The sequence below is a fragment of the Periplaneta americana genome, chromosome 5, assembly GCF_040183065.1.
Source record: "Periplaneta americana isolate PAMFEO1 chromosome 5, P.americana_PAMFEO1_priV1, whole genome shotgun sequence".
Taxonomy (NCBI): domain Eukaryota; kingdom Metazoa; phylum Arthropoda; class Insecta; order Blattodea; family Blattidae; genus Periplaneta; species Periplaneta americana.
The window spans coordinates 68,788,545-68,814,878 of NC_091121.1; the positions used below are offsets into that span (position 1 = coordinate 68,788,545).

Genomic DNA, 26,334 nt, shown 5'->3' on the forward strand with positions numbered 1-26,334 from the left:
AATTTTATTTAATAAAAGGAACATAAATTTATTATAATATTTATGTTCCGTAATTTTAAGAATGCATTTAATTACTTAAGTTCATAAAAATATAACCAAGTTATGTCTCAACATATCTTGAGCACTCATAAAATATCTCTCCGCAATATTTTTATCACCAAAAATCATACTTTTGAGTTACCAAAATAATTTTAAACTGTATCTCGAAAATGGAAAGTCAATTATTCAGCCAAGTGGCTAATAATATATAATTTAGTTGGAAAAATGAAGGAAAAATTATATTAAAAAGATGAGATGTACAGAATAAAAAAATTAATGATCTGAAAAAATCTACAAGATTTCAGTACCAAAGTTATACCACTATAAAGCAGCAAATAAAGGTAAAGGTAAAGGTATCCCCGTCAAATGCCATGAAGGCACTTGGGGGCATGGAGGTAGAGCCCCATGCTTTCCATGACCTTGGCACTAGAATGAGGTGGTGTGGTCGGCACCATGCTCTGACCGCCTTTTACCCCCGGGAAAGACCCGGTACTCAATTTTATAGGAGGCTGAGTGAACCTCGGGGCCGTTCTGAAAGTTTGGCAACGAGAAAAATCCTATCATCACCTGGGATCGAACCCCGGACCTTTCAGTCCGTAGCCAGCTGCTCTACCAACTGAGCTACCCGGCTGCCAAAGCAGCAAATAATGTCTACTAAATTTGTCTTCTTCTTCTTCACTTTGTAATAGGGCATAGATCTGTTAAAACCATGGCATCACTCCATCTCTTCATGAGACAGCCAGATTTCTCTTTCCATTTGATGTATTATCACATACTACACGGAACAATCAATCTTCCATCATTCTTGAAACATTGTTCCAATCAGTTCTTCTTCTCTGTCCCCATCAATAATAATTAATGTCTTGTATTTGACATTTGTTTTTGATACTTTCATTTTCTAGTCTGTCTAATCTTGTTTTTCCAATTATGTATTTTTCTGAGGGTTTACATGTCTGTCGCATTCAATACCTGTTTAGTTTTAAAAGTAACAGCTCTCACTTCAGCACCACAAGTTAAAATTGGGTGCATCACACTTTTATATATAGACACGTCTTAGATTCTCTCTTCTTAAACAATGGCTGCATCATATAGTATCATTTAAGCAGCCAATATTCTTGATGCTTTAATAGCTTGTCTTACTTCGTCTTACTTTACTTATTAAATCTTTGTTACTTTGTTACTAGTTCCTTAGACACCCAAATTGTTAAAAGAGTTTACCTGCTCTATAAATTTTATCATAAATTTGTAATTTATTACAGTGATATGTACAATTTAACAGTTACACACCTGCTCGGACTAGTTTCTCCACTTCTGAAACAGATTCCTTTAAAGGTGCAATGATTTTACCACCAGTCAGCGATTCATCCTCCTGTGTTGTTTCATTCGCATTCACAACGAACTGAAAAACAAAACAAGATTGTTATTACACGTTTTCCTATAAGATGCAAGTCTTATTCAGTTACTTAACTCTGTACAATAAGACTTTACTGAATCTATCATAGTTTTCCACCCTAATGTACAGCAATATTTTTACAAACATAATGGGACTTTTTTTAGCAAATTATTCTCAATGATGCCTCTTTTACAATCTTATTGGCTATGCCATTGAAAGATATTGGGCAGATGATAGCACTAATCAAAAACCAAAATTAATGTTACTAGTACGCAGTCATATTATAAAGAGGTAGCCAATCTTCGTAGAGAAAGAGTGATAGAAAACTTCACATGAAGTCTTGTATCTCAAGTTTTATATGATTTTCTTATTGAATTTGGTATTCCCAAGAAACTAGTTCGATTAATTAAAATGTGTCTCAGTGAAACGTACAGCAGAGTTCGTATAAGTCAGTTTCTGTCAGACGCTTTTCCAATTCACTGTGGGCTAAAGCAAGGAGATGCACTATCACCTTTACTTTTTAACTTTGCTCTAGAGTATGCCATTAGAAAAGTTCAAGATAACAGAGAGGGTTTGGAATTGAACGGGTTACATCGGCTGCTTGTTTATGCAGATGACGTGAATATGTTAGGAGAAAATCTACAAACGATTAGGGATAATACAGGAATTTTACTTGAAGCAAGTAAAGAGATAGGTTTGGAAGTAAATCCCGAAAAGACGCAGTATATGATTATGTCTCGTGACCAGAATATTGTACGAAATGGAAATATAAAAATTGGAAATTAATACTTTGAAGAGGTGGAAAAATTCAAATATCTGGGAGCAACAGTAACAAATATAAATGACATTCGGGAGGAAATTAAACGCTGAATAAATATGGGAAATGCCTGTTATTATTCGGTTGAGAAACTTTTATCATTCAGTCTGCTGTCGAAAAATCTGAAAGTTAGAATTTATAAAACAGTTATATTACCGGTTGTTCTGTATGGTTGTGAAACTTGGACTCTCACTTTGAAAGAGGTACAGAGATTAAGGGTGTTTGAGAATAAGGTGCTTAGGAAAATATTTGGGGCTAAGAGGGATGAAGTTACAGGAGAATGGAGAAAGTTACACAACACAGAACTGCACGCATTGTGTTCTTCACCTGACATAATTAGGAATATTAAATCCAGACATTTAAGATGGGCAGGACATGTAGCACGTATGGGCGAATCCAGAAATGCATATAGAGTGTTAGTTGGGAGGCCGGAGGGAAAAAGACCTTTAACGAGGCCGAGACGTAGATGGGAGGATAATATTAAAATGGATTTGAGGGAGGTGGGATATGATGATAAAGAATGGATTGATCTTCCTCAGGATAAGGACCAATGGCGGGCTTATGTGAGGGCAGCAATGAACCTCCAGGTTCCTTAAAAGCCAGTAAAGAAGTTCTTGTATCTGATGGTGGAAATCCCTCCATATATTTAAAAAGCCGGAATACAGTGTGTGATCAGTGTCCATAAGACTTTTATATTAAAAAACAACACTTTAGCTCAAAACTGAACACATTTCTGTCCAAAATAAGGAAGAAAATAACGATATATAATTTAAACAAGAAAAAGTCATGATCCAATGACTGCAATTCATGGAGTCTTTGTTGGTGATTGTATTATTATTCATGATTTGAATCCATATCATTTTTATCAAATGTTGATACTTTAAAGACAAAGTGTATGAACCCTAAATAAACTTAAAAGTAATATGATCACCATCATCATCATCTTCCACATAAGTATTAAACCCAAGTGGTTTATTACAATCTCACATTACTATATTTCCTTGCCAGGCGACCAAAAGGTCTTCCATGAGGATTAATGGAAATTTCAAGGGATTAAATCTTAACATTTCAACCATTATTAGAGGAGAAAAATTCGCTCTGGCACCGGGGATCGAACCCAGATCCTTGGTTCTACGTACCAAGCGCTCTAACCACTGAGCTATGCTGAAGTTCAATTCACAGAGCCAGATCGAATCCCTCTCCTCTAGTGTTTTTCCCTTTGTGGCCTGACTCCAAGTTCAACATATATGTTGACTTATATTAAGTCAACTGCCATTTTCTCCTCTAATAACAATTGTTACCATAACAGATATATTCTGTAGGACCAAAAAATCAATCTTTACGAAGATTAACATTTCACCTAAAAAAAACTCCACCAGATTTCAGAGAAAGTATTCCATAGATGTGAGGCATGCATACAGGCAGATGATCCTAACATATTTTAATGAAGCTCGCATCCACTCACAAAAGTTTTCCATCCATAATTATTTAAATTTTCTTAGAGTTCATCTATAACACGTAGATTATTCCTTTAGACACTATTTTTAACATCAGAAACCTCCCTAATTAATTCCAAAGAAATACGGGGAGTATGTACCATGGCAAAATGTTTTTGAAAATACGCATATTCTCTCTCAATATTGAACACATTAAAAAAATTATGTATGTGTGTCAGACACAGTACTTCTCTGCATTTGCAGTATCTTAAAAAAAATGTGGACTCTGTTATTCTTCTTGCAGTTACAATATTGGTTTTTCTAATCAGTTATTTAATGATGCTGTATCAAGTGAGGTTATCTACAGTGCGTTCGTAGCTCAGCCGGACCATTCTGTAGCGGCCTTGGACTGGGTGAAGATTGGCGTGCTTGCTGCCAGAGTAGCGCTGTAGCTACTGCTGACGCGCTAGTCAGTCAAGTTGGATCTGTCTGTGTGCATGTTGTGAGTAAAACTGTGTTGTCTCGTTGTGCTAAAGTATCTATTAATAATGGTTGAGTACACTTTAGAACAACATATTTTTCTCTATGATGCATATGTGAAATACTCTTCTGCAAGAAGGTGTCGAAGAGAATTTAAACATCAGTTTGCAGGTGTTCGAATTCCTAGCAGGTCAACCATTCATGACCTTGTCAATAAAGTCACACGTACAGGATCTTTTTTGAACAAGAAACGTGTTCAATAATGCCATGTATTGACGAAGAGAAGCTTGATGAAGTAGGGTCCCGGTTAGAGCATTCACCCCGCAAATCACTGCGACGTTTAGCACAAGAGGTTAACATTTCCAAGACATTAGCTTTTGCGGCAACGAAACTTCTGAAACTTAAACCATACAGGATAACTGTAGTTCATGCTTTACAACCACAAGATCCTGTAAGCAGGGTTAATTATTGCAATTGTTTTGTGCACACATCAAATCCGCACACGTTACAAGAATTGAAGGACAACATCACGAGAGAAATACAGGCAATCAGTCAACATGAACTTTTGGGAGTGAACCAGAATTGTTTTCGGAGATAATATAGGGAAAGTGTTCGAGTTGAATGTCATCACTTTCAACATCTGTTGTGATGCAGGTAAGCCTAATGTTAGTAGAATAGTTAGTGTTCCATACCCATGACTTGCCGGTCATTTATGTGTAACTCTGGCGGCAGGCATACCAATCTTCACCCAGTCCAAGGCCGCTGCAGAACGGTCTGGCCAAGCATTGCTACAGATGATTTGCGGGGAAAGTTTGGAATCGTTTTATGTTCAATTATTAGTTTATTCCACTGAGCATTTTCATTATTGTTTTTAATTTGGAATTGATAGCTTTGATTGATCTTTCTTTTGATGATTCAATGAGTCCAAAGATTCACATGGAATTACCTAACTTTCGTCTTACATTTGGTAAAAATCTCGGAAAATATCCAACCAGATAACAAGCCAAAATGGGATTCGAACCATGCCTGAATACAGCCTTGGACCAGTCGACAAATATGCTACTGGCTGAGCTACACCAGTGGCACATTTCCATATTAACATGATGCAAATATTAATAGGTTGCGTATCATTTAATTAATATTAAGAATAAAGAAAGCAATAACGATCTATTGTAGACAAGAGATTTAAATTTTGTCATCTTACATGTGTGTTTCAATGTAAAATATGTCACGTTTCAAAAGTTGAATCTATCTTCACCTTACAGTGAAAAGAAAGAGCAGAAAAAGGATTTCTACCGAATTATGAAGATTGCAAATGATCAAATCCATTTTAGAAACAGATAACCGGGAAATGAAAGCAAAAAGAAGTAAATAATGGTAACAAAATATGATAAAGAGTGATGTGGAACAAGAGCAATACTTAAGCTATAATACCATATACAATGAATTTTCACTTCAGGTTCTGTTCTTACTTTAGCTATCATCATTTATGATCCTGAATGCCCTACGATTCTTTGTTATTGTTGCCCATATTCTCCCATCTCCAATCCCAATTTTACATGTCAGTCAATGAAATAAATTTAGATATGTTTAATATCCTGACTTCAATTTATTTTCCTCCTTATCTCCTTAATTTGAGGATAAGGTAGAATAAATCATCGAAATGCAGTGAATCATATTTAATATTCCCTCCTTAATTAACTATATTTCTCTTACCTCTTCTTGTGTGTCAGTAACTTCAGTCTGACCTGTATCAGCCTGGGAAGGAATCTGAAAAACAATATGGAGAAACATGTAAGAGACTATGAAGGCATTATCTTTTAATTATAAAGGATACAAATACTGTGATGTAGGATAACTTATTTTGTTTTATTTAAGAATAAATTTAACTGCAATTATTTTCATGTATTAGTGACTGAGTGCGAATTGAATGTTTTCTCCAGGAGGGGACATAAAAATAAAAAAAATAAAAAAGTATTCAATATTCATTCTTCTTCCTTACCCATACAGTTTTCTCCATCCAATAAAACTATATAAAAATGACTAGGTCTGCAGACATTTTTAAAATGAAAATTTAAATTATAACTGCTAAACAACAGGTTTGCCAACTCATTGCCAATAAAAAAATATTTTTCACAATAATTTAGCATTGTTGGCCAACTCGTATTTTTGTTACGCTCAATTTAATAAAAGAAACTAAAATCGTTATGGTCTGCATTAGTAACATACTGGTAAAGTACGGAAATTATTGTTGTTGTTTTGTAATACCGGATGTTTGGCAAGAAAGCCTTTAAAGTACGGAAATTACAAATTAGGCACCTATAGGGCATAATTTTGACTCTGACAGGGACAAATTAATACCATTTCAGCAGGGGATACTATATTCTCCAAGGGGACAACGATCTACAGTAGTTCTGCTGGGACTTTTGAAACCATTCCTTAAAAACAAGAAAGTTGAAACGAACTTGTTACTAGTCCCGGAGAATAGTTTTTGATGGCACATAACAGATAAATTTCCTTTTCGTAGCCTTTCCAGATACTGGAATTGTTACGAAGCTCCAAAATGCTGCATCTACAACGTGATGAAAAAACCCAAAAATCTCATACAGCATAATCTACAAAATAACTTTAAATGATTTCTCTGTTATTTCTCTCGTCTAATTAATAAATCTTGCAATAGTAGGCCTATCCCACTTCTTTTTAATGTTTAGCAGACTTTATCAATGTAATTTCAGCAATACTGTAATTCTTTCTTACAAAGGAACAATTACTGAGCTAACATTGTAAGCTCCATTCATATTTAATATTAGAGGAGTAAAATTCGCTCTGGCGCCAGGGATCGAACCCGAGTCCTTGGTTCTATGTACCAAGCGCTCTCACCATTGAGCAATGTGAAGTCCAATCCACAGCACTGGATCGAACTCCCCTCTTCCAGTGTTTTTTCCTTTGTGGCCTGACTCCAAGTTGGGCATGTATGTTGACATTTTATTAAGTCAACTGCCATTATACAAGGAGCACACTCAGTTGAGTGACTTGGTGGCTGGGATTCCACAATAATATGCACAGTAATCCGTACACAAATATGCATAGGACCAAAAAAAAATAATAATCTTTAGTAAATTCTTTTAGCAACAGTGCATATTTGTGTACGGATTACTGTGCATATTACTGTGGAATTCCAGTCAACAAGTCACTCAACTAAGTGCGCTCCTTGTATAGTAGCAGTTGACTTAATAAAATGTCAACATACACGCCCAACTTGGAGTCAGGCCACAAAGGGAAAAACACTGGAGGAGGGGAGTTCGATCCGGTGCTGTGGATTGGACTCCGGCGTAGCTCAATGGTGAGAGCGCTTGGTATGTAGAACCAAGGACCCGGGTTCGATCCCCAGAGCCGGAGCGAATTTTTCTCCTCTAATACTAATTGTCACCATAACAGATATATTCTGTAGGACCAAAAAAATAATTATCTTTAGTAAATTCCATTCAGACTGCAAACAAAAACCTCCATATCCGAGAGACAAAATAAAAAATTAGGTACCCATATTAACACATTCACGGCCGAAGTCGACTTATGTCGATTTTGGTATGAACGTGTAAAATTGCCAGCGTCGACCATAGTCGATTTAATGCCACTGCAAAACGTATGTCATGTTTAAAACCCCCGGTTCGGTTAAGAGGCTAGGCCTTTAAATGCCCAGCAGTAAATGTGTTAACTGAAACAGTGTGAAAACTTACTTACAGTAGAATGTTGCATTACTGTGGCATGTAATAGATAGGAGTAGTTGAATCACCATCCTCAGTAGAATTCCTACTGTCACATAATATGCGAAAGAAGGATATGCATTTAACATTTAACATGCGGTGCTAGTTGAGTGAGCATTATCTACTCAGGACTGAGAGCTACTTTTATTCAAGGCTTTAATTTCGCAACCTTATATAAGTACTGGCACTTTTTTTTGCAGTGAGTATCAAAATTCCCTCATTAGACCTCAACTTACTTGTTCAGGTTCAGGAGTTGTACCATCCCATACTGTTGATGACACAGCTGGAACCTCTGTGCCTGAAACATAATTTTCGTATTTACTAGAAGGTACTAACTTATATCTACGTGTAAAATAAAAAACACAGGTAAGACAAAAAGAATTTTTATCACATAACAATTGAATGAAAGTACATCACAGAATTTCACTTCATGAAACCAGGGGTCTAAGTGGAAATAGCATTCACACACAAACAATCCAAAGTTTTAATGAAGACTTAGTAATATATGATATACCGAATTTTGACAAAAAAATGAAATTTTGGTTTTTATCGTTTTTCGCTAGTTTAATATGTGTAAAATGATAATATGATTTTATTTTTTATAATTGTCAGCTTTTAGTCCTATCTTCAGCAAAAATATTGTTGTAATTTTTCATATAAAAAATGTTAGCAATGAAAATTTTTTTTTTGCCAACCGCTCAGTGGAATTTTAAATTTATTTAGTCGATTATACACATAAAAGTACAGAGTGGCGCATGAAATGTCATACACTGAAAATATTTAATAAAACGTTTAATTTTGGGTTTAGAACTTTCAAATTTTGTGACGAGTAGCCTTAGTTCATGCATGGTTCAGCAGAAGGCAGCATTTGTCAATGTCACGCATGCACAGTGCCACATGCTGAGATTTGTGAAACATGACGAACATGGGCTGGTTGACATTCGAACAGAAATTGAAGACAGTGTTATTTTACGCAGAAACAAAGAGTGTAACCGTGACTCAGGAACGCTTTCGTGTTTATTTTCGTATGAGGTGGGCTCCCTGCAGACAGACAGTGTATAGACTAGCCGCAAAATTTGAAACTGATGGCAGCAGTGTTTTAGAAAAGAAACGACCACATGCCGCCATAGTCCGTACTCCTGAGAATATTGAGGCGGTGAGACTGGCTTTGACACGAAGTCCTGTTAAATCCACCAGACGAGCTTCTGCCAATTTGGGCATCTCACGTCGTTCTCTTCAGAGGATACTTCATGCTGATCTGAAATTATTCCCATACAAAATTGCAGTGCTGCATAAACTAATGACGAATGACAAGGAACAGCGAGTACAGTTTGCTACTTGGGCTCTTGCAGAAGATGATGGCATGATTCATAACATGTGGTTCTCCGATAAGGTGTACGTTTATTTGAACAGTTGTGTGAACAAGCAGAATGTCAGATTTTGGGCGAGAAAACCTCCTAATATTGTGCACGAGATTGAAAATTAAAGTGGGTGTGTAGTGCAATTTCCAGTCATTGGCTCTTTCTTTCTTAACGACACTATTAACATTGCACGCTACATGGACATGTTGCAAAATAATTTTCTTCCGCAACTCTATGCAACAAGGCTACCAATGGAGAGACAATGGTTTATGCAAGACAGAGCTCGTCCTCATTCAGCAAAAGTTGTTCTGGATTTCCTGCATGAACAGTTTGAACCCCGTGTAATGTCCCATCAATATCCTGAACATTTTCAGGTTGATTCAATATGGCCACCACACAGCCCGGATATCAATTCCTGTGACTATTTCTTATGGGTATATTTGAAGGAGACAGTCTATCGCAATAAACCAGGAAATCTAATGCAACTGTGAGCAGCTATCACGACTTTCTTTCAGGGACTGACAGATGACTTGTGTCGTAGGGTGGTCGGAAAATCAGGGTTCACCTCGAAGAGGTGATATGCCAACAAGGTGGACATATTGAACACGTCCTGCATGCTCGTCAATCATGCATATTCAGACGAGAAATGTAATATAAGATTATATGACATATTTTGTATATTAAAGGTTATATAAACAATCTAAACTGTATGACATTTCGTGCGCCACCCTGTATGTTACATATATCCTACTTTTCCTACATTTGTATCTTTTATCACTTCTGAGGATAGTGCACAAAATTGAGGAATTTAACATTGCAAGATCTAGAAACTTTGACATCATTTTTCTGCACTTTATTTTTGTGACATTGGTGCACTTTTCTCAGAAAGTATTGTACCCAGAAGGCTGAAATTAATATACAATATCAATGTGATTGCATTTTACACAGTAGGTTAAAAAAATAAGATTATTTCTATCTTCAGAAAACATTAAAAATAATTTGTAGTAAATCTTAATGCAAAAATATTATGAATGAAAAAAAAATTTTTTTGGCAACTGCTCAGTGGAATTTTAAATTTATTTAACTGGTTGTATACATAAAGGTATGTTACATATGCCCTATTTTTTCTACATTTGTATCTTTTATAATTTCTGAGAAAAGTAATTTTGAAAAAGACTGATGTAAGTATGATTAGTTTCAGCCATACAATAAGTGAATCGAACTACAGCTAGAGGAAAAGTATTAAAAAAAAATTCATATATAGGTCTAAAAATTATATCTACGCACTTTCGTATAACAAAATCTAACAAAGACCTAAGATTTGTTATGTTTTGGCAATTGGGTGATATTTGCATGTGAATTCATGTGGCAGTACTAGTGTGGAACTTAACTCATACAAGCAATAGTGTGGTTGTAATGAAACTTACTTTCTGATATATTTGCTATTCTAAGTTTTGTGGATTCCTCTTCAACAGGACGGATACCACTGCCAACCTCAGTACTCAGTATTTTTCCATCCATACTGCTATTACCCAGACTTGCTTCCGAAACTCCATTTGGCTCTTGTGCAACTTCTTCCACAGCCGAGGGCTCAATGTTAACAAACCTAGAAACAAGACACTTCATTACATGGATGTAATAAAAGAATGTCATAGACTTAGCAGATTGAAATAATAACACATAATTTCCAGAAGGATTCCCATGCTGGAGAATGGGGGAGGGGGTAAAAATTCCAGTAAGTGCAGACGAAAGCATTAGTGGAATTGGGGACAGTAAGATATGGTATTTTGGCATGATGAGTCAGAGGATATGTCATGTGATTATCAGGCATTTGAGTTAACCAGCTGGAGAGAAACCTAGAAAAAACCAACTACGTAATCTGTTTGTTTATGACTCTATTTTACTTATATATTTTTGGTTGGTAAATTCGAATTTTAAATTACAACCCAAGCAGGATTCTAACCCATGCCCGAGTGTAGCCTCAGAACATGAGTCCACTTGCTACATCTCGATCATACATCATACTGGCGGCTCCAAAAGATAGAATCTGGGCAGGTTTTATCAGGCTTTTCCTTGCCTTTACCCCAACATTTATTCATAACACATAACCGCCTATAAAGAAAACGAGAAATTATCGCACTGTATGACCTTCTCTGAAGTAAAATTCCATGAGATTTGTATGGTAAATGTTCAAAAGAATAAGTAAGCATAGAAGCTCAAAAATGGGCATTGATGCCCTAGGCATAGAAGAGGTTTCAAGTGATTCTTCATTTTGCTCTGGAATTGAATTTCTGGATTTTTAGGATTAAGATTAGAAGGTACCAAACTACAGTGTTTCCTAGATAGCTTATTTATTTAGATATAAAGACCTATAAAACTTGTACTTTTTAGTAAATTCATTATAATATATAGCGAAATTATTCTTTTCTCATAAATATCTATAGGAAAAGGAGTGTGTCTTATACTCCAGCAAATATAGTACATTGTTTAAGCTTACATGCTTGTTACATAACAAATCGTACTATTCTCTAAAATACATTTCACAAATACGAACCATAATACATCCTAGGCACAGTGATGAAGAAATAATAATGCTGAAATTGATTAGGAAGAAAAAAAGAAATTAGCCTATCTGAGTTGCTGGCTAAGAAGAAGTTGTCTACTGAAGGCAATGGAAGGAATGGTGAAGGAGAAAAAAGTCTGGGAAAGAAGAAGGTATCAGAAGATAGATAACATTAAGATATATGGATCATACGATGAGACTAAGAGGAAGGTGGAAAATAGGAAAAATTGGAGAACGCTCGGTTTGAAGTGAAGAACCCGTCCCTGGGTAGAAAACTATGAACTATGAGCGAATGAATGAATATTCATTACACATAAAATACTTTCTGCAGGTAGTTTTAGCATAAAATTTATCTTACCCATCTCTTGCAAGAATTCCTAACACGCTGCTCAAATCACCAACATTTTCATGCCTAAGTTTTTCTTCTTTAGCATATGATTTTTCAATGTTGTAGTCATCAGCACCATTACGAAGTATTTCAACTCGAAGAATTCCCTCTCTAGGCCAGTCATCTTTTATATGTTCCAGACAATTCGTAGGTGAACGTGAAAAAACTACATGTATGTACGCCAGCACAAAAAAAGCAGTGATAGCCTGAAACAATTAAATATGTGTAATTTTTCATGCTTATATTATCTACAAACTTACAAGATACTAACTTCAATATTAACTAATCATTTAACTTTCTACATAAAAGCACTGCAAATAGAAGTAAAAAAGTGTGATTCCTCAGTTAGTACATATAGTCCACCGTAGATTTTTTTATATTTTATTGGGTTATTTTATGACGCTGTATCAACATCTTATTTAGAGTCTGAATGATATGAAGGTGATAATGCCGGTGAAATGAGTCCGGGGTCCAGCACCGATAGTTACCCAGCATTTGCTCATATTGGGTTGAGGGAAAACCCCGGAAAAAACCTCAACCAGGTAACTTGCCCTGACCAGGATTCGAACCCGGGCCACCTGGTTTCGCGGCCAGATGCGCTGACTGTTACTCCACAGGTGTGGACTCCACAGTAGATGGTGAGAACTCCTCAACATGACAGTTGCTGTGGACAGTACAATGTTATTTAAAAACAAGTTATGTTATAGTTGACATTACATTATTTCATGGATTATTAGGCATGCTTTCATAGTAATGAGTTTCAAGGGGTAGTGGAATGGATTCCATAACTTTTTTTTTAAGTTATTTATACTCGCTTTAACATCTCTGGTCATATCGTGAGTTAATCTTTTAGGTGAAATCCGAAGGCCTCTGTACTATTGTTGAGTACTGGTTCTACTGTTGCGAACTAGATGGCGTCTGTAAATGTTTACTGATTTATTATGAATATGATTTTGGTGATGAATGAAGCCGGTGATATTCAGGGATGTTGTGGCCCGAATTTCCTGACATTTGTCTTACAGTTGAGGGAAAACCCTGAAAAATCTCAACCAGGAAATTCAACCGAACCAGGAATCGAACCCGAGCCCTCAGCATAAGAGACCAGCATGCTGACCCCTATATCATAAAGATATTGTTATTTAGATTTTTTTCCATTATTAGCTCTAAACACAATATCAGCAAATGGTAGTTCTATGACCAGAGATAAAAACATGTGGTGGATGGAAGAAATGAGAAGACGTCACCTTTGCCTTATTCTATATGTATATTATTTTTAATTTCTTTCCTATACACTTTATTTTTAGCTTATTTTCTACACATCATCTAATGAAAAAGGGCAATTTCTAACTATTGTTTAGTAACATATACAACTCACACAAATTTTACTCAACTACAGCTGATCAAGTCTACTAACCGATCAACCAACTCGCCAAACAAGAACAACAAATACAACAACCATATAAAATAAGAATTAGAATACGAACAAAAAGAGCAAGTGCAAAAGGGGTAAGATATGCGTGAGCAGGAGAAACAAGAAAAACAAGAAGATATTAAAATGAGACAGAAAAAAAAACAGAAACATTAATAAGAAATGTCATAAAAGTGCAAACCGAGATGAATAACAAAAAATATAACGAGAACAAGAATATAAACAAGATGCAAAGGCACCACTTAGAGACTTGTTTCTTTCATGTGATATATTCTGAATCGTGAAAAGTTTTCATACTTCTTTCACAGACCTTGCATTACATTAATTCTGTAGAAAGAAGATGTGACAACAAGCAATATTCTTACCTTCAATAACACTATAAACTCGAGGAACCTTCTCACAGGCCTTGGAAAGGTGCGTGCATATGCTAAGGCTGCTTTGAAGAACAAAGCATGGAACAGCCTGTCTCTAACGTTGATGAGAGGATTCTGGTTGTTGTTATTGCGAGTGCGATTGTTATTGTTGGTATTATTGTTGCCTCCTGCAGCTCCAATATTATCTCCTGCAGGTAACTGTGCATTCCCGCCTCCGCCCCCTGCCGCTACTGGTGGAGGTGGAGGTGGTGGTGATGGCGGGGGCGGTGGTGGTGGTGGTGCTGCTGGCACTGGCTCTGCAACCACACCACTTCCTGCTCCACCTTCTGAACCAGATTCATTGTCTCTTGGCATCTTCTTACAGCAGCAAATCACAATTTCAGCCTATGCTTACTGATTTCCACTCAAATCCGAATGGAAACTCGATCAGCAGTAAGTTGAGCCACAAAAGGCCAGTATGTAGTGCTTCTAAATAGCTGCACTGATGGGTCATTTCTCCTACTCAGACTTCTGAAACAAATACACAAGACAGAATTAAAAACAAGATATTTCAAAAGACATTTACTGCTAATACACACATTACGAAAACTTCCAGTAGCGAATACAAGTACAGTAAAACTTCGATAAGACGCGCTCACTTATTACACTATCCCATGCAATACACTTTTTTTGTCCGATCCCTGAACATTTAATATATAACGCCTTTATAAAATACCCCGCACTTTACTCTATTTTTATGGAATATTTTCGATGTAATTTTCAGCAATGTACTATAACAGCAATGAAACATTTTGACCATTGAACTTACTGATGCCATTAACCTGAAAAGTATTGGTATTCGACCCTTTACCTGCGCAATTAAACCTTCATACTATACAATACCCACCCTCTTGTTATGCTCTCTTATTCGACCCTTTACCTGCGCAGCTTACAGTTACAATATTCAATTCCATTGCTAATGCTCTCTCTCTCTCTCTCTCTCTCTCTCTCTCTCTCTCTCTCTCTCTCTCTCTCAAGCAACATTCCTCACTCGACCGCAATAAAATTCTGGAAATTTTTGCTGGTCAGTTTGTTGTCCTTAGTGTATTGAAGTGTCTATGAGTGTGATTATAAATTGCAATGAGTGTTAAACGAAAAGCGCTTTCTGTTTCGGAAAAATTCTAAATCTTAAGAAAGTACGATGAAAACAGTACTCTTAATCACAAACAACTCTCTGATTCATTAGGAATACCATTATCAACATTAAGAATGATAAAAAATCGCACTGCAGCTGCGACGTCGGAAGGGTGTAAGCGCAAGAGAGTGAAGTGTGGTAAACATGAGGACTTGGAGAACACGCACACTGCAAACAACTATAAATGACTCTTTTCGAAAGAATTAAGTACAGAACATACATACAGTATCGTAAATGTCTTTAAAATACAGTAGCCTACAGTAATTACATAATGGAGTAATACTGTATTGCATTTCATGAATCATGTATTTCAATAAAGAAAAATGCTAACAGATAGATATGTATATAAGTCAAAATTAGTATACCCGCCTAATACGCGGTCCCGATTAATACGCGGTTTACACACGGTCCCTTAAACAGCGCCTTATCGAGGTTTTACTGTAGATCTATTTCTTCACTTGCAAGATTAAGAAATTATCATTCACTAGCGGACTGAACATAATGATTATATTAAAAACTAAATATACCATTCGAAGGGTAATATCCTAAAGAGTCTGTTTAAAATGTTTGTCACTCCTACTACGTATCTATGTGATTTACTGGCACTCTGCAAGGTACGACGATAACAGTCCAAATTTCACGAGAAGATCCATGCGAAGGGAGTATGGTACTTGCGGGGTACGAGGAGAGAGTAAGCCAGTAACTCTGCGTTCTTGAAGGAGCAGATGGATGAGAGTGATGTCATTGGCCGGTTGGGACAAACAAGACTCAGTCAATGGCTGGCCGGTTCCGTGTGGGGGATAGGTTAAAAGAGTGGGGGAAAAACTCGCATTCCTTGCTCGGATCTTCTCGTGAAATGCGGACTGTACCATCATATTCAGGATAAGCGTAATAGTCTCCTTCTGTATTCACTCTCAACAGAGACATTTTTAACTTCTTCCTGGAAAAGAAGTGTCTTCTCATTAGAGTTCCATAATGACCATTCAGATCTTCATATGTAATTCTGTTCCAGCTATATTTAACCAGAAACTATTCTACAGGCCAGAAGAAGCTAGTGCTACATGGGCAGCGACGCAACTACCTTAAGTAAAACTGTCTCAAACTACAGTCCTCACCCGCTTAATCAATCCAAACCTAAAGGGGAGTGGAGTCCAGCCTGTGGGATTTGTTATAGCAAACTGGTTGTCAGGCAGACTTTCTCTACCATTATCATTCATTGCTTCATTATTTCTCATCATTTCGCAGTCTTTGAAGTCTAATCTACTAACTGTTAGAGCAGACTAGATTTCGAAGATACATTAGTCATTCTAAGAAGAGGTGTAAAGCCAACTATGTAATGTGGAAACAGAACAGTCCTATGGTCTAGTCCACGTTATTTTGTTGCCACAACTAATTATGATCATTATGACGACGAATACAATGAATGATGATGTAAGATGCGAAATCATAAAATATGTCACTGAGGTGTTCGCAATTGAAAGGTTGAGTAAAAATGTTGGTACAAGTGACAAAATGAACAAAGATGGAATCTCTTGTGCCATTGGAATACACGCAAACACAACATGCTGTGTTCGCTGTAAACAGCAGACATGCGACGATGGATTTTTCGTCCTCCTACTCCTTCAGCAGTCAAAAATCGCACTACGCCTCGCTGTTCGAGGTTCGTTCCAACAAGCGGTTCATGGATCAGTTCATGTACGGTTCCTGTACCATCTTATGCGCATGCGCTAGTTGAGCATCTGCTATGGGATTGAAACTGGACTGGACGTTGTTGGAACGCTTTCACGGATCGTTATGTACTAAATCCAGAGATACTATAACTGTGATCATCTTTGCTAAGAACGGGCTGCTTAATTATTATAGTTTCACAGCTAATTCTAATTGCAGAAAATAGAATTTCGATCATTTTCTATAAAAAGATGACAAAAAAATAAGGAATGCAAGAATTCCGATAGTTCAATGTCGTGTACTGGGAAATTCTCATCTAAAATAGTTCTTTTTTATTATTATTAATTTATGTACGTTATTTATTATACTTTTAATCGAAGCTACATATTGAAATTTATATTAACTATTTCAATACCCAAATAATTTCAATTCCCTTTCTTTTTGTTGAGAATTTAAATTAAATCTGTAGTTTTATTATTCGTCTGCACTGTCACTTTTCATCTTAACCTCATTGATGCGAACAGTCCATCATAGGTTCGTTCCAACAAGTGGTTCATGGATCAGTTCATGTACGGTTCCTGTACGATCTTATGCGCATGCGCTAGTTGAGCATCTGCTATGGGATTGAAACTGGACTGGTCGCTGTTGGAACGCTTTCGCGGATCGTTATGTACTAAATCCAGAGATGCTATAACTGTGATCATCTTTGCTAAGAACGAGATGCTTATTATTATCGTTTTGCAGCTAATTCTAATTGCAGAAAATAGAATTTCGATCATTTTCTATAAAAAGATGACAAAAAATAAGGAAAGGCAAGAATTCTGCTAATTCAGTGTCGTGTACTGGGGAACTCTCATCTAAAAAATAGGTCTTTTTTTAATTATTAATGTATGTACGTTATTTATTATACTTTTAATCAAAGCTGTATGTTGAAATTGTAATTAACTATTTCAATACTCAAATAATTTCCATTCCCCTTCTTTTTGGCGAAAATTTAAATTAAATCTCTAGTTTTATTATTCGTCTGTACTGTCACTTTTCATCTTTAACCTCATTGACGTGAACAGTCGATCATGTCTTTCTTCAGAATCCAGGAGACGTTGGTGAGCTTATGCGCATGCGTGTCTTGCGTACTCTTCCGTACATGCCTCAATCCACGGACTATTTCTGACCGTTCCGAACCCGTGTCAAAAGCTTGTTGGAACGCCCGACTGCAGTACATGTTTCCGGTTCAGGACTGGTTCGGATTGTGTTGGAACGCTTTTTCTGTACTGCGCATGCTCACGATGGTTACGGACGGTTCCTGACTGTTGTTGGAACGAACCTCATGTCTTTCTTCAGTATCCAGGAGACGTTGGTGAGTTTATGCGCATGCGCGTCTCGCGTACTCTTCCGTACATGCCTCAATCCGCGGACTATTTCTGACCGTTCCGAACCCGTGTCAAAAGCTTGTTGGAACGCCCGACTGCAGTACATGTTTCCGGTTCAGGACTGGTTCGGATTGTGTTGGAACGCTTTTTCTGTACTGCGCATGCTCACGATGGTTACGGACGGTTCCTGACTGTTGTTGGAACGAACCTCATCTTTACCTGTCTCCATTAGTGATGTTGGACGAACACACGTATCTCTAACCTCACTTCCAGCACAATAAACGAACGACTAGTGTGTAAGCAGAGATTGTAATTGTGCTTTCGCGAGTCGCCCCCAGATGTTGGTTCAGTAATCAAATTCCAGCGGTACCAACTTGTCCGATGGGAGATATACACATGGAGACTGGTTTTCATTTGACTGCCCCTCATATGTTTACTGGAACTGTATTCCGGCCCAACTACAACACTGGTTACACAGTCTTTCACGAAGAATTGGGTATATCAAGGATAATTACAAGAGTCATGAAGACTTAGATATAACGGGAAAAATTACACAACTTAACAAGACTATGGGAATCATAAATATTGTAAAACACATCAGAATATGCCTATCCAAAACCTGTGCACAACCTATACCATGGGTGCCCACAAGATTTTCTTCAGGTGGAGACAACACACACTTCTTTCAATATAGGAATTATACATTGGAGGCTTCTCTGATATAAAGAGTCCACATTACAATACTTTGCAACAAAGACATGCGAAATTACAAACCGTAACAACAACGAATTTTTAAACAGTGTCCACTGACTGGAGAGCCTGTGGATGTAGTTTTAGTTTTAAATGAAAAACACGCGCACGCACGGACACACACACACACCGCTGCCATTGAAGAAAACCTTGGGCACCACCAGGCAAATATCATGCTCACTGCATTTCTTATGCAAAGGATGTCGTGCATAATGAAGTCATTCCCCAAGGCCAGACTGTTAATCAATACATCTACACCATTGTTTTATGGCAATTACCACTGAATGTCCACTGCCATACTCAACTGACACACAAAGGGTGAGGCCGCATAAATACCTTATCAGCGCAAGAGTTCTTGGAGGAAAACAGGAGAAAGTGCTTCCTCACTTTTCCTACTCGCCTGACCTGTCCTACTGCAATTTTTTTTTTCATTCCAGTCCATAAAAGGGAAACAATTCGATGATTGGACGACATCAAATGAGCTGTTACATGCAACTTAACTCCATTAGGAAAGAGACATTCCAGAAGTGTTTTGAGGATTTTCAATACCATTAGAACCACTGCATCACTGTGTAAATAGATTACTTCGAAGGTTCAACCTAACAAACGTTATTCATATTTGTCATTCTCGAGAAAAAAAAAGACAGTCCACAAACTTTTTCTAATCCTTTCTTTCGCATCATGCTTCTAATGTCGTGTATATCACAGTTCAAATAAATTAATTTTGTTACAAAATGCAGCCCTTTTCTATAGTACAACGTTTAAGTACTGCAATCACCCCTCCAACCCAAATGTATCTATAACTTTTTAATATAATTCATGGCGATTGACGATGTCTCTTGTCTACACTCAGCATGCAAAGAGCATCCAGACACTTCTCAGTTATGATAGAACCCAACCAAGACTTTATGAGGTATTTGCATAAAAAAGCAAGAAAGGCCTGGAGAGTCAAATGACCCCTGTGACCCTTCCTTCGGATACCCATGTCTATATTATATTATAATAGGCATAATTAATTTTTTGTAGTGAAACTTTTTTGTAAATACTAAAGTATCAGTCTCTCTTGCCGGTTTATTCTATGCAATACAAAAAAAAATCACGAAGAAAATCATTTGACGAATCTTGAAGTGGAGCACCAGTGAATGATTTAGATCTTATACATAAAAGTCAATGTGGCTATGTATGTATGTATGTACGTATGTATGTACTCTATACAAATCTAGACGCTTTGACCGATATGTGCCAAAGCTTCCACATTTAATCTTCATAACCAGGAGAAGAACATAGGCTAGGCCTACATTAAAATCGGACAAATGGACATTAAATTAATTAAAACATAAAAGATAAAATTATATACAATCAAACATTCATGTATAATATTAAAAGCCATCTTCTACAATCAATTGTTTTTTATTATTGTCTGTTGTATTCACCATCGACTTTCACGAGGCCGTGGAAGAAAGAGCACGAAAGCATTGTTGATACATCATGAAATCCAAAATTTAGACAGTCCAGAACCGTACTATGAGTTTCTCGATACAGTTGTAGATAATGAGCAGGCTGTATTTTATCCAACTGAATTCTTGAATCCTTTGAAACTAATACTTAATTTTATATACATATTTATTTATGCAAAGAAGAAGAAAACAAAGCACTTTACATATACCAAAAAGCAATTCAGTGATATTTTTGTTATGATGTTAATGTTAGTATGTGAATGTACGTAAGCCCACTGAAAATAACACTGTATTAATTCTAAATTATACGTCTCTCAAAATATTGTTCAAGTCCGAAAATGTGTTACTGCGAGATTCTATCTGTATAATCACATTGCCAATCAGTTAAGCATTGTGGGAAGAACAATGTCTTAATTTCTAAAATATAGCCTAAGTATACCAAAATATTATTTTTGTTATTGTTGTTTGTTATTTTTTACTTATTGCGAATTTATATAATGTATCTTTATTTTGTATACAAACTAAGATAGGCCTATAATATAATTAATATGTCCTTAATTTCTGAGATATAATTTCTCAAGTCATATTTAAAAAAACTGGGTGCGATATAAACTGGCGTACAGCGGTCAAGGGGTATAAAATCTTCGAATATAAATTAAATTACATTATGTATATATTTATTCTTTGGTATGACCGACAGAGAGAGAATTTTTTCTGACGATGACACCCTAACGGGTTAAGACTGTTAACAAGGGAATTCCCTATTTATCGTCAGCTCTCTCTGAAATTCAAATGAAAGCACACATAGTCTGAAATTACGTGAAAAGTGTGTCAGGACAGCTTTACATCAATGTACAGATCTTATATCATTTTATCTCTGCCTCTGTGTAACGTCACATTTGCGGTGGGGAGGAAAAGAGATGGGTGAAGGGTTGTAATGCCCACGAATAAGATAAGCCACTTGAAATTTAACAGTCATTGACCACCAGAGATGAAATGTAAGATCTGTAGAATGCTCGGTCAACGCTAAGTGGATATATAAGTACCAGAAGGTGTGTTTTTGTTTTGCTGAACTTCAAGACAATGCTAACTTATTTAAAGTTCGCGTAACTGTAGCCTGTATATATTTTCGTTGGTTTTACTTTGTTTATACTTTGATTTTTTTTCTATTTTATTTTATTTCTGGTGATGTAGAAGAGATGATCTAGTGGCCTTAACTACACCAGATTAAATAAATAAAAAAAATTATATATAGGCCTAATTAAATTTAAAAAACAGTTAAACGCAAGACTCATGGTGCAAAGTTTTCTTCTCGGTGCCTGATCTACAACAGCTGTTTTAATTGAGTTAAGCCTGGTAGGCATTAATTAATTCATGTAAGTGACGCTATGTAAAGAATCATCTTTATGAACGAGGTTGTCTATAGTTGAGTTTCCGAGATTTCCGACAAGTCTAGCAACCAGTTTAATTAAAAATAAAAGCAAAAATGAAAACCCGGGCAATGCCGGGTGTTCCCAGCCAGTTCTAAATAAAGGTCCATTAAATTTTTATTAAACCTTCCTACTTACAATTGTTACCATTGTTAAAATTTAATTGTTACAGATATGTTAACCGAACTGCCAATTCATTTTCCGAACAGCTTATGTACAGACCCAGAAACAAAATTTGGGCCACCTGAATTTTCCAAGTTTCAGTTATAACATACTGCGCATACTCAGTGCTGACTGAGTATATGCAGTAGACCTATGTTTTAACTGGAACTTGGAAAATTTGACGAGGATACACAGTGTGTTATAACTGGAACTTGGAAAATTCAGGTGGCCCAAATTTTGTTCCTGGGTCTGTACGAAAAAATGGTATGCTTGTTTCATGTAGGAAGGAGCCACAGCACATACAGCACGAATTCAATCTTTTTTATGGTTATATTTTTAAGATAAGACTAGTAATAGGTATAGTGTACATGTCGCAATATTGCTGGATCTTAATTAATAAGACTTATATGTATGAAAAAAACTTTAAAATTTAATACACAAATAATCTTCGCACGTTTAAAGCACTCATAAAAAATATACAGGTAAGTGCTGCTTCAACCGAGCAGAAAGCGCTGCAAATAGCATTCCGAAATTTGTTGACTCAAATTCCGGCTATTTTGAGAACAGAGGACAGAATATGTTTCCAACGTCTTCTCTAATAAAAAAATTATAATTTTTCAGTACAATATGAAGAGTTCGCGGGAAAAACGATAAATGTCACAGTTTTGTTAAGGTTGATGTCATTATCTAATTCAATGGATCACTACGAAATTTAATGTTGTTCTTATGAAAAATGGTAAAAAGGAGAATTATCACCACGAATACAGTAATCCTTTCCTTTATTTTCTATAGAAACAGCACTACATCTTGCAGTTATAGACTCAATTAGATCATTATCTAATCCTTAACAGAAATGTGACATTCATCGTTTTTCCCGCGAACTCTTCAATACGTTTGATTCGTAATACACGTATGCACCAGCCATACATGCGACTTAATAGTTGGCAGAAACAGGCTGTTCATTTTTACATGCCACTGCTGACAGCAGTTACACTGCAGAGTTGTATCAATGAGTGGATTTTCTGTATTATCGCTACTGATAAGAGTGTTTTCAATCAGGGACTTCTGGGATACAAAATGAGAATAATGAAACCTAAGGATATCATATAGATTTCTTAATAAGAAAGAACATCTGGTTTAGATTTCCACTACTAATGCTTAGCGATCCTATCACTGTGTGTTCAGTTTCAGCATTCTGTGCATCATAATCAAGCATAAATGATTCCTTAAAGACGGATACTAGCCCATAAATCTATTCCGAATACAGTAAAACCACAGTCTACTATATACAGTCGCGAAGCTCAATATGTAGTAAAAATGCAAACAGGGGTAGTTGCCCACCACTAGGATCGCTACTATCGCCTCATCATCGCAGATCTCTCTCCTAGCAGCCGACAAAATATGTTACACTTTCGTTGTAGTGTTCTTTTGGAAAAATTAACACCTTCCTTTCATTATTTAAATATTAAATGCATAAAGTTAATTTATTATTTTAATGAAGTATATTAAATTCCACCACAAACTCGAAGATACCTGCAAGAAATAAGTTAATATAATTTTTGTTTGTGCAAAACGAACTGAAATTTACAATAATAGCTTCACTCATTCAAGATTATAGCGATAATTAACTATGAATTGAAACCAATAAATATTAATTTGCACTTCTCTTTACAACAATAATAATGGAAATATGAATTAATGGAGTAACTTGCGTGTACCGGTACTTGTAGTGTAGGCTTACGTAGTTAATAAAATGGGATGAGGTTAAGCAATAATAATCACACCAGAATTGGAAATAAAACGTGATCAATACATTTTATTGTAACAGACTTGTTCTACGTCTCTAGTTAAAGCAACAAATAAAAATAACAAAAAAATTAACAGCTATAATTAAAACATATCCTTTGAAGAAAAAATTAGGCCTAAGCAATAATAATCCCACCAGAATTGAAAATAAAACGTGATCAGTAAAGTTCATTAAAACAAACTTAATTTTTCTACGTCTTTAGTAAAATAACACATAAAAATAATAACAAAATTAATAGCTACAATTAAAAATATATCCTCTGAAAAAAAAGTAGACCTAACCTTTATTTCTCTGGAAATTTATAGCAGCCTAAGTGACGGAACTTTGACCGGTATCTAATGTCCTTTCGGTTGGACTGAAACATTTCATTGTGAAATTTAAGGATATAATGTATTCTAACAGCCACAAAGAACTTCAAATTAAGAGTTTTGTTTCTGCACAGCATTCTTGTGGAAACCCAGGAACCTTTCTGAATCTTTCGGAAATCGGAAAAAGGATAACTCTGGCCTCTTTCTCTTACTGTTGCTACAATTTATAGCACTACAAACGTCTCCTCCTTGTCCCATATTATTATTCCAATTATTATATTTTAGCCATTAACATTTTTATTATAACCAATAACGAACATTTCACAAGCATCAATGTGAAATACGCAACGAGCTAGCACTCGATAGAAATACGACACAGTCCAAAGTCGACCATGGACAGTCTATTGTTTCTAGTTGCTAACCGCTTGGAGCGCTTTATCACGAGATTTGCAAAAAAACACCTCAAGCTTCGCGACTGTATATAGTAGACTGTGGTAAAATCTCGATAAGACGCGCCCGCTTATTACGCTATCCCGTGCAATACACTTCTTTGTCTGGTCCCTGCACATTTCGTATATAACGCCTTTATAAAATACCCCGTTTGTTGCGCTCAAGTCCCGCATAATACTCTATTTTTGTGGAATATTTTCGATGTAATTTTCGGCAATGTACTGTAACAGCAATGAAACATTCTGACCATTTAACTTACTGATGCCATTAACCTGAAAAGTATTGGTATTCGACCCTTTACCTGCGCAATTAAACCTTCATACTATACAATACTCCACCCACTTGTTATGCTCTCTTATTCGGCCCTTTACCTGCGCAGCTTACAGTTAGAATACTCAATTCCCTTCCTAATCCTCTGTCTCAAGCAACATTCCTCACTCGACCATAATAAAATTCTGGAAATTTTTGCTGGTCAGTTTGTTGTCCTTAGTGTATTGAAGTGTCTATGAGTGTCCTTTTACCTGCGCAGCTTACAGTTACAATAGTCAATTCCCTTGCTAATCCACTCTCTCTCACTCGACCGTAATAAAATTCTGGAAATTTTTGCTGGTCAGTTTGTTGTCCTTAGTGCATTGAAGTGTCTATGAGTATTAAAACGAAAAGCGCTTTCTGGAAATCTTACGAAAGTACGATGAAAACAGTACTCTTAATCACAAACAACTCTCTGATTCATTAGGAATACCATCATCGACATTAAGAATGATAATAAAAAATCGCGACTCAATCACTGCGGCTGCGACGTCGGGAGGGTGTAAGCGCAAGAGAGTGAAATGTGGTAAACATGAGGACTTGGAGAACACGCACACTGCAAACAACTATAAATGACTCTTTTCGAAAGAATTAAGTACAGAACATAGATACAGTATCGTAAATGTCTTTAACATACAGCAGCCTACAGTAATTACATAATGGAGTAATACTGTATTACCTTTCATGAATCATGTATTGCAATAAAGAAAAATGCTAACAGATAGATATGTATATAAGTCAAAATTAGTATACCCGCCTAATACGCGGTCCCTTGAACAGCGTCTTATCGGGGTTTTACTGTATTTTAGTAAATTGAACAATTACACTAGTCAAACATGTGATCTTACATGATTTTTATATGCTAAATTCGAATATATCTCCAATAAGTCTCTATCTGGTTCTGTTTTTGAGTTACAAGCTATATATATGAATGAAAACGAAAAAAAAAAAAAAATCAGACATTTTCGTACACGTTACTTAGTCTCAAAAACCGCCACTGATCGCTGAAAAATAATTTTGTATTTCTGTAAAGACTATGAATAAGTGCCAAAAGGTCAAAAATTCATTATGTGTATAGGCTAGGTTTACGAGGAGAAGAAAATTATGGTACCTGAGCGGTCCTTCAACCTGTAGCTTAATATATTTTCTTTTCAGTCAAGCAGTGGTAAGGAAAATGCGATTGACTTAAGATGTGTGAGTCTTGTCTAGTAAAGTATTTTATTGTGATGATACGCTTTTTTAAATAATTTTAAAGAATTTAAACAGGGATATAAACAAATTATAATGGTAGAGTTTCACAGTAAGTAAACACACGACATAATGTCAAGTTTTAAAGTTCACACGTGTGCATACTATCGGAATAATTTCTGTTATATTTTTGTGGAAAATTCACTCCGAAATCACA

At 36.1% G+C, this 26,334-nt stretch overlaps 1 protein-coding gene across 5 annotated transcripts in view; it reads right to left on the reverse strand.

Annotated features, from left to right (window-relative positions):
• LOC138699801 (membralin) overlaps nt 1–26,334 on the reverse strand; it is a 432,208-nt gene that overhangs the window by 393,213 nt on the left and 12,661 nt on the right. For 4 of the 5 annotated variants that reach the window (XM_069825971.1, XM_069825970.1, XM_069825968.1 and 1 more), the window contains exons 2-7: nt 14,036–14,554; nt 12,212–12,447; nt 10,718–10,896; nt 8,166–8,227; nt 5,882–5,935; nt 1,327–1,438 (exon numbers count right to left, since the gene is read on the reverse strand). In XM_069825971.1, coding sequence (XP_069682072.1) covers nt 1,327–1,438; nt 5,882–5,935; nt 8,166–8,227; nt 10,718–10,896; nt 12,212–12,447; nt 14,036–14,398 — 1,006 coding nt within the window. In that variant the 5' untranslated portion in view covers nt 14,399–14,554. The remainder of the gene's footprint in view (nt 1–1,326; nt 1,439–5,881; nt 5,936–8,165; nt 8,228–10,717; nt 10,897–12,211; nt 12,448–14,035; nt 14,555–26,334) is intronic. The other variant, XM_069825969.1, reaches the window with a different exon arrangement.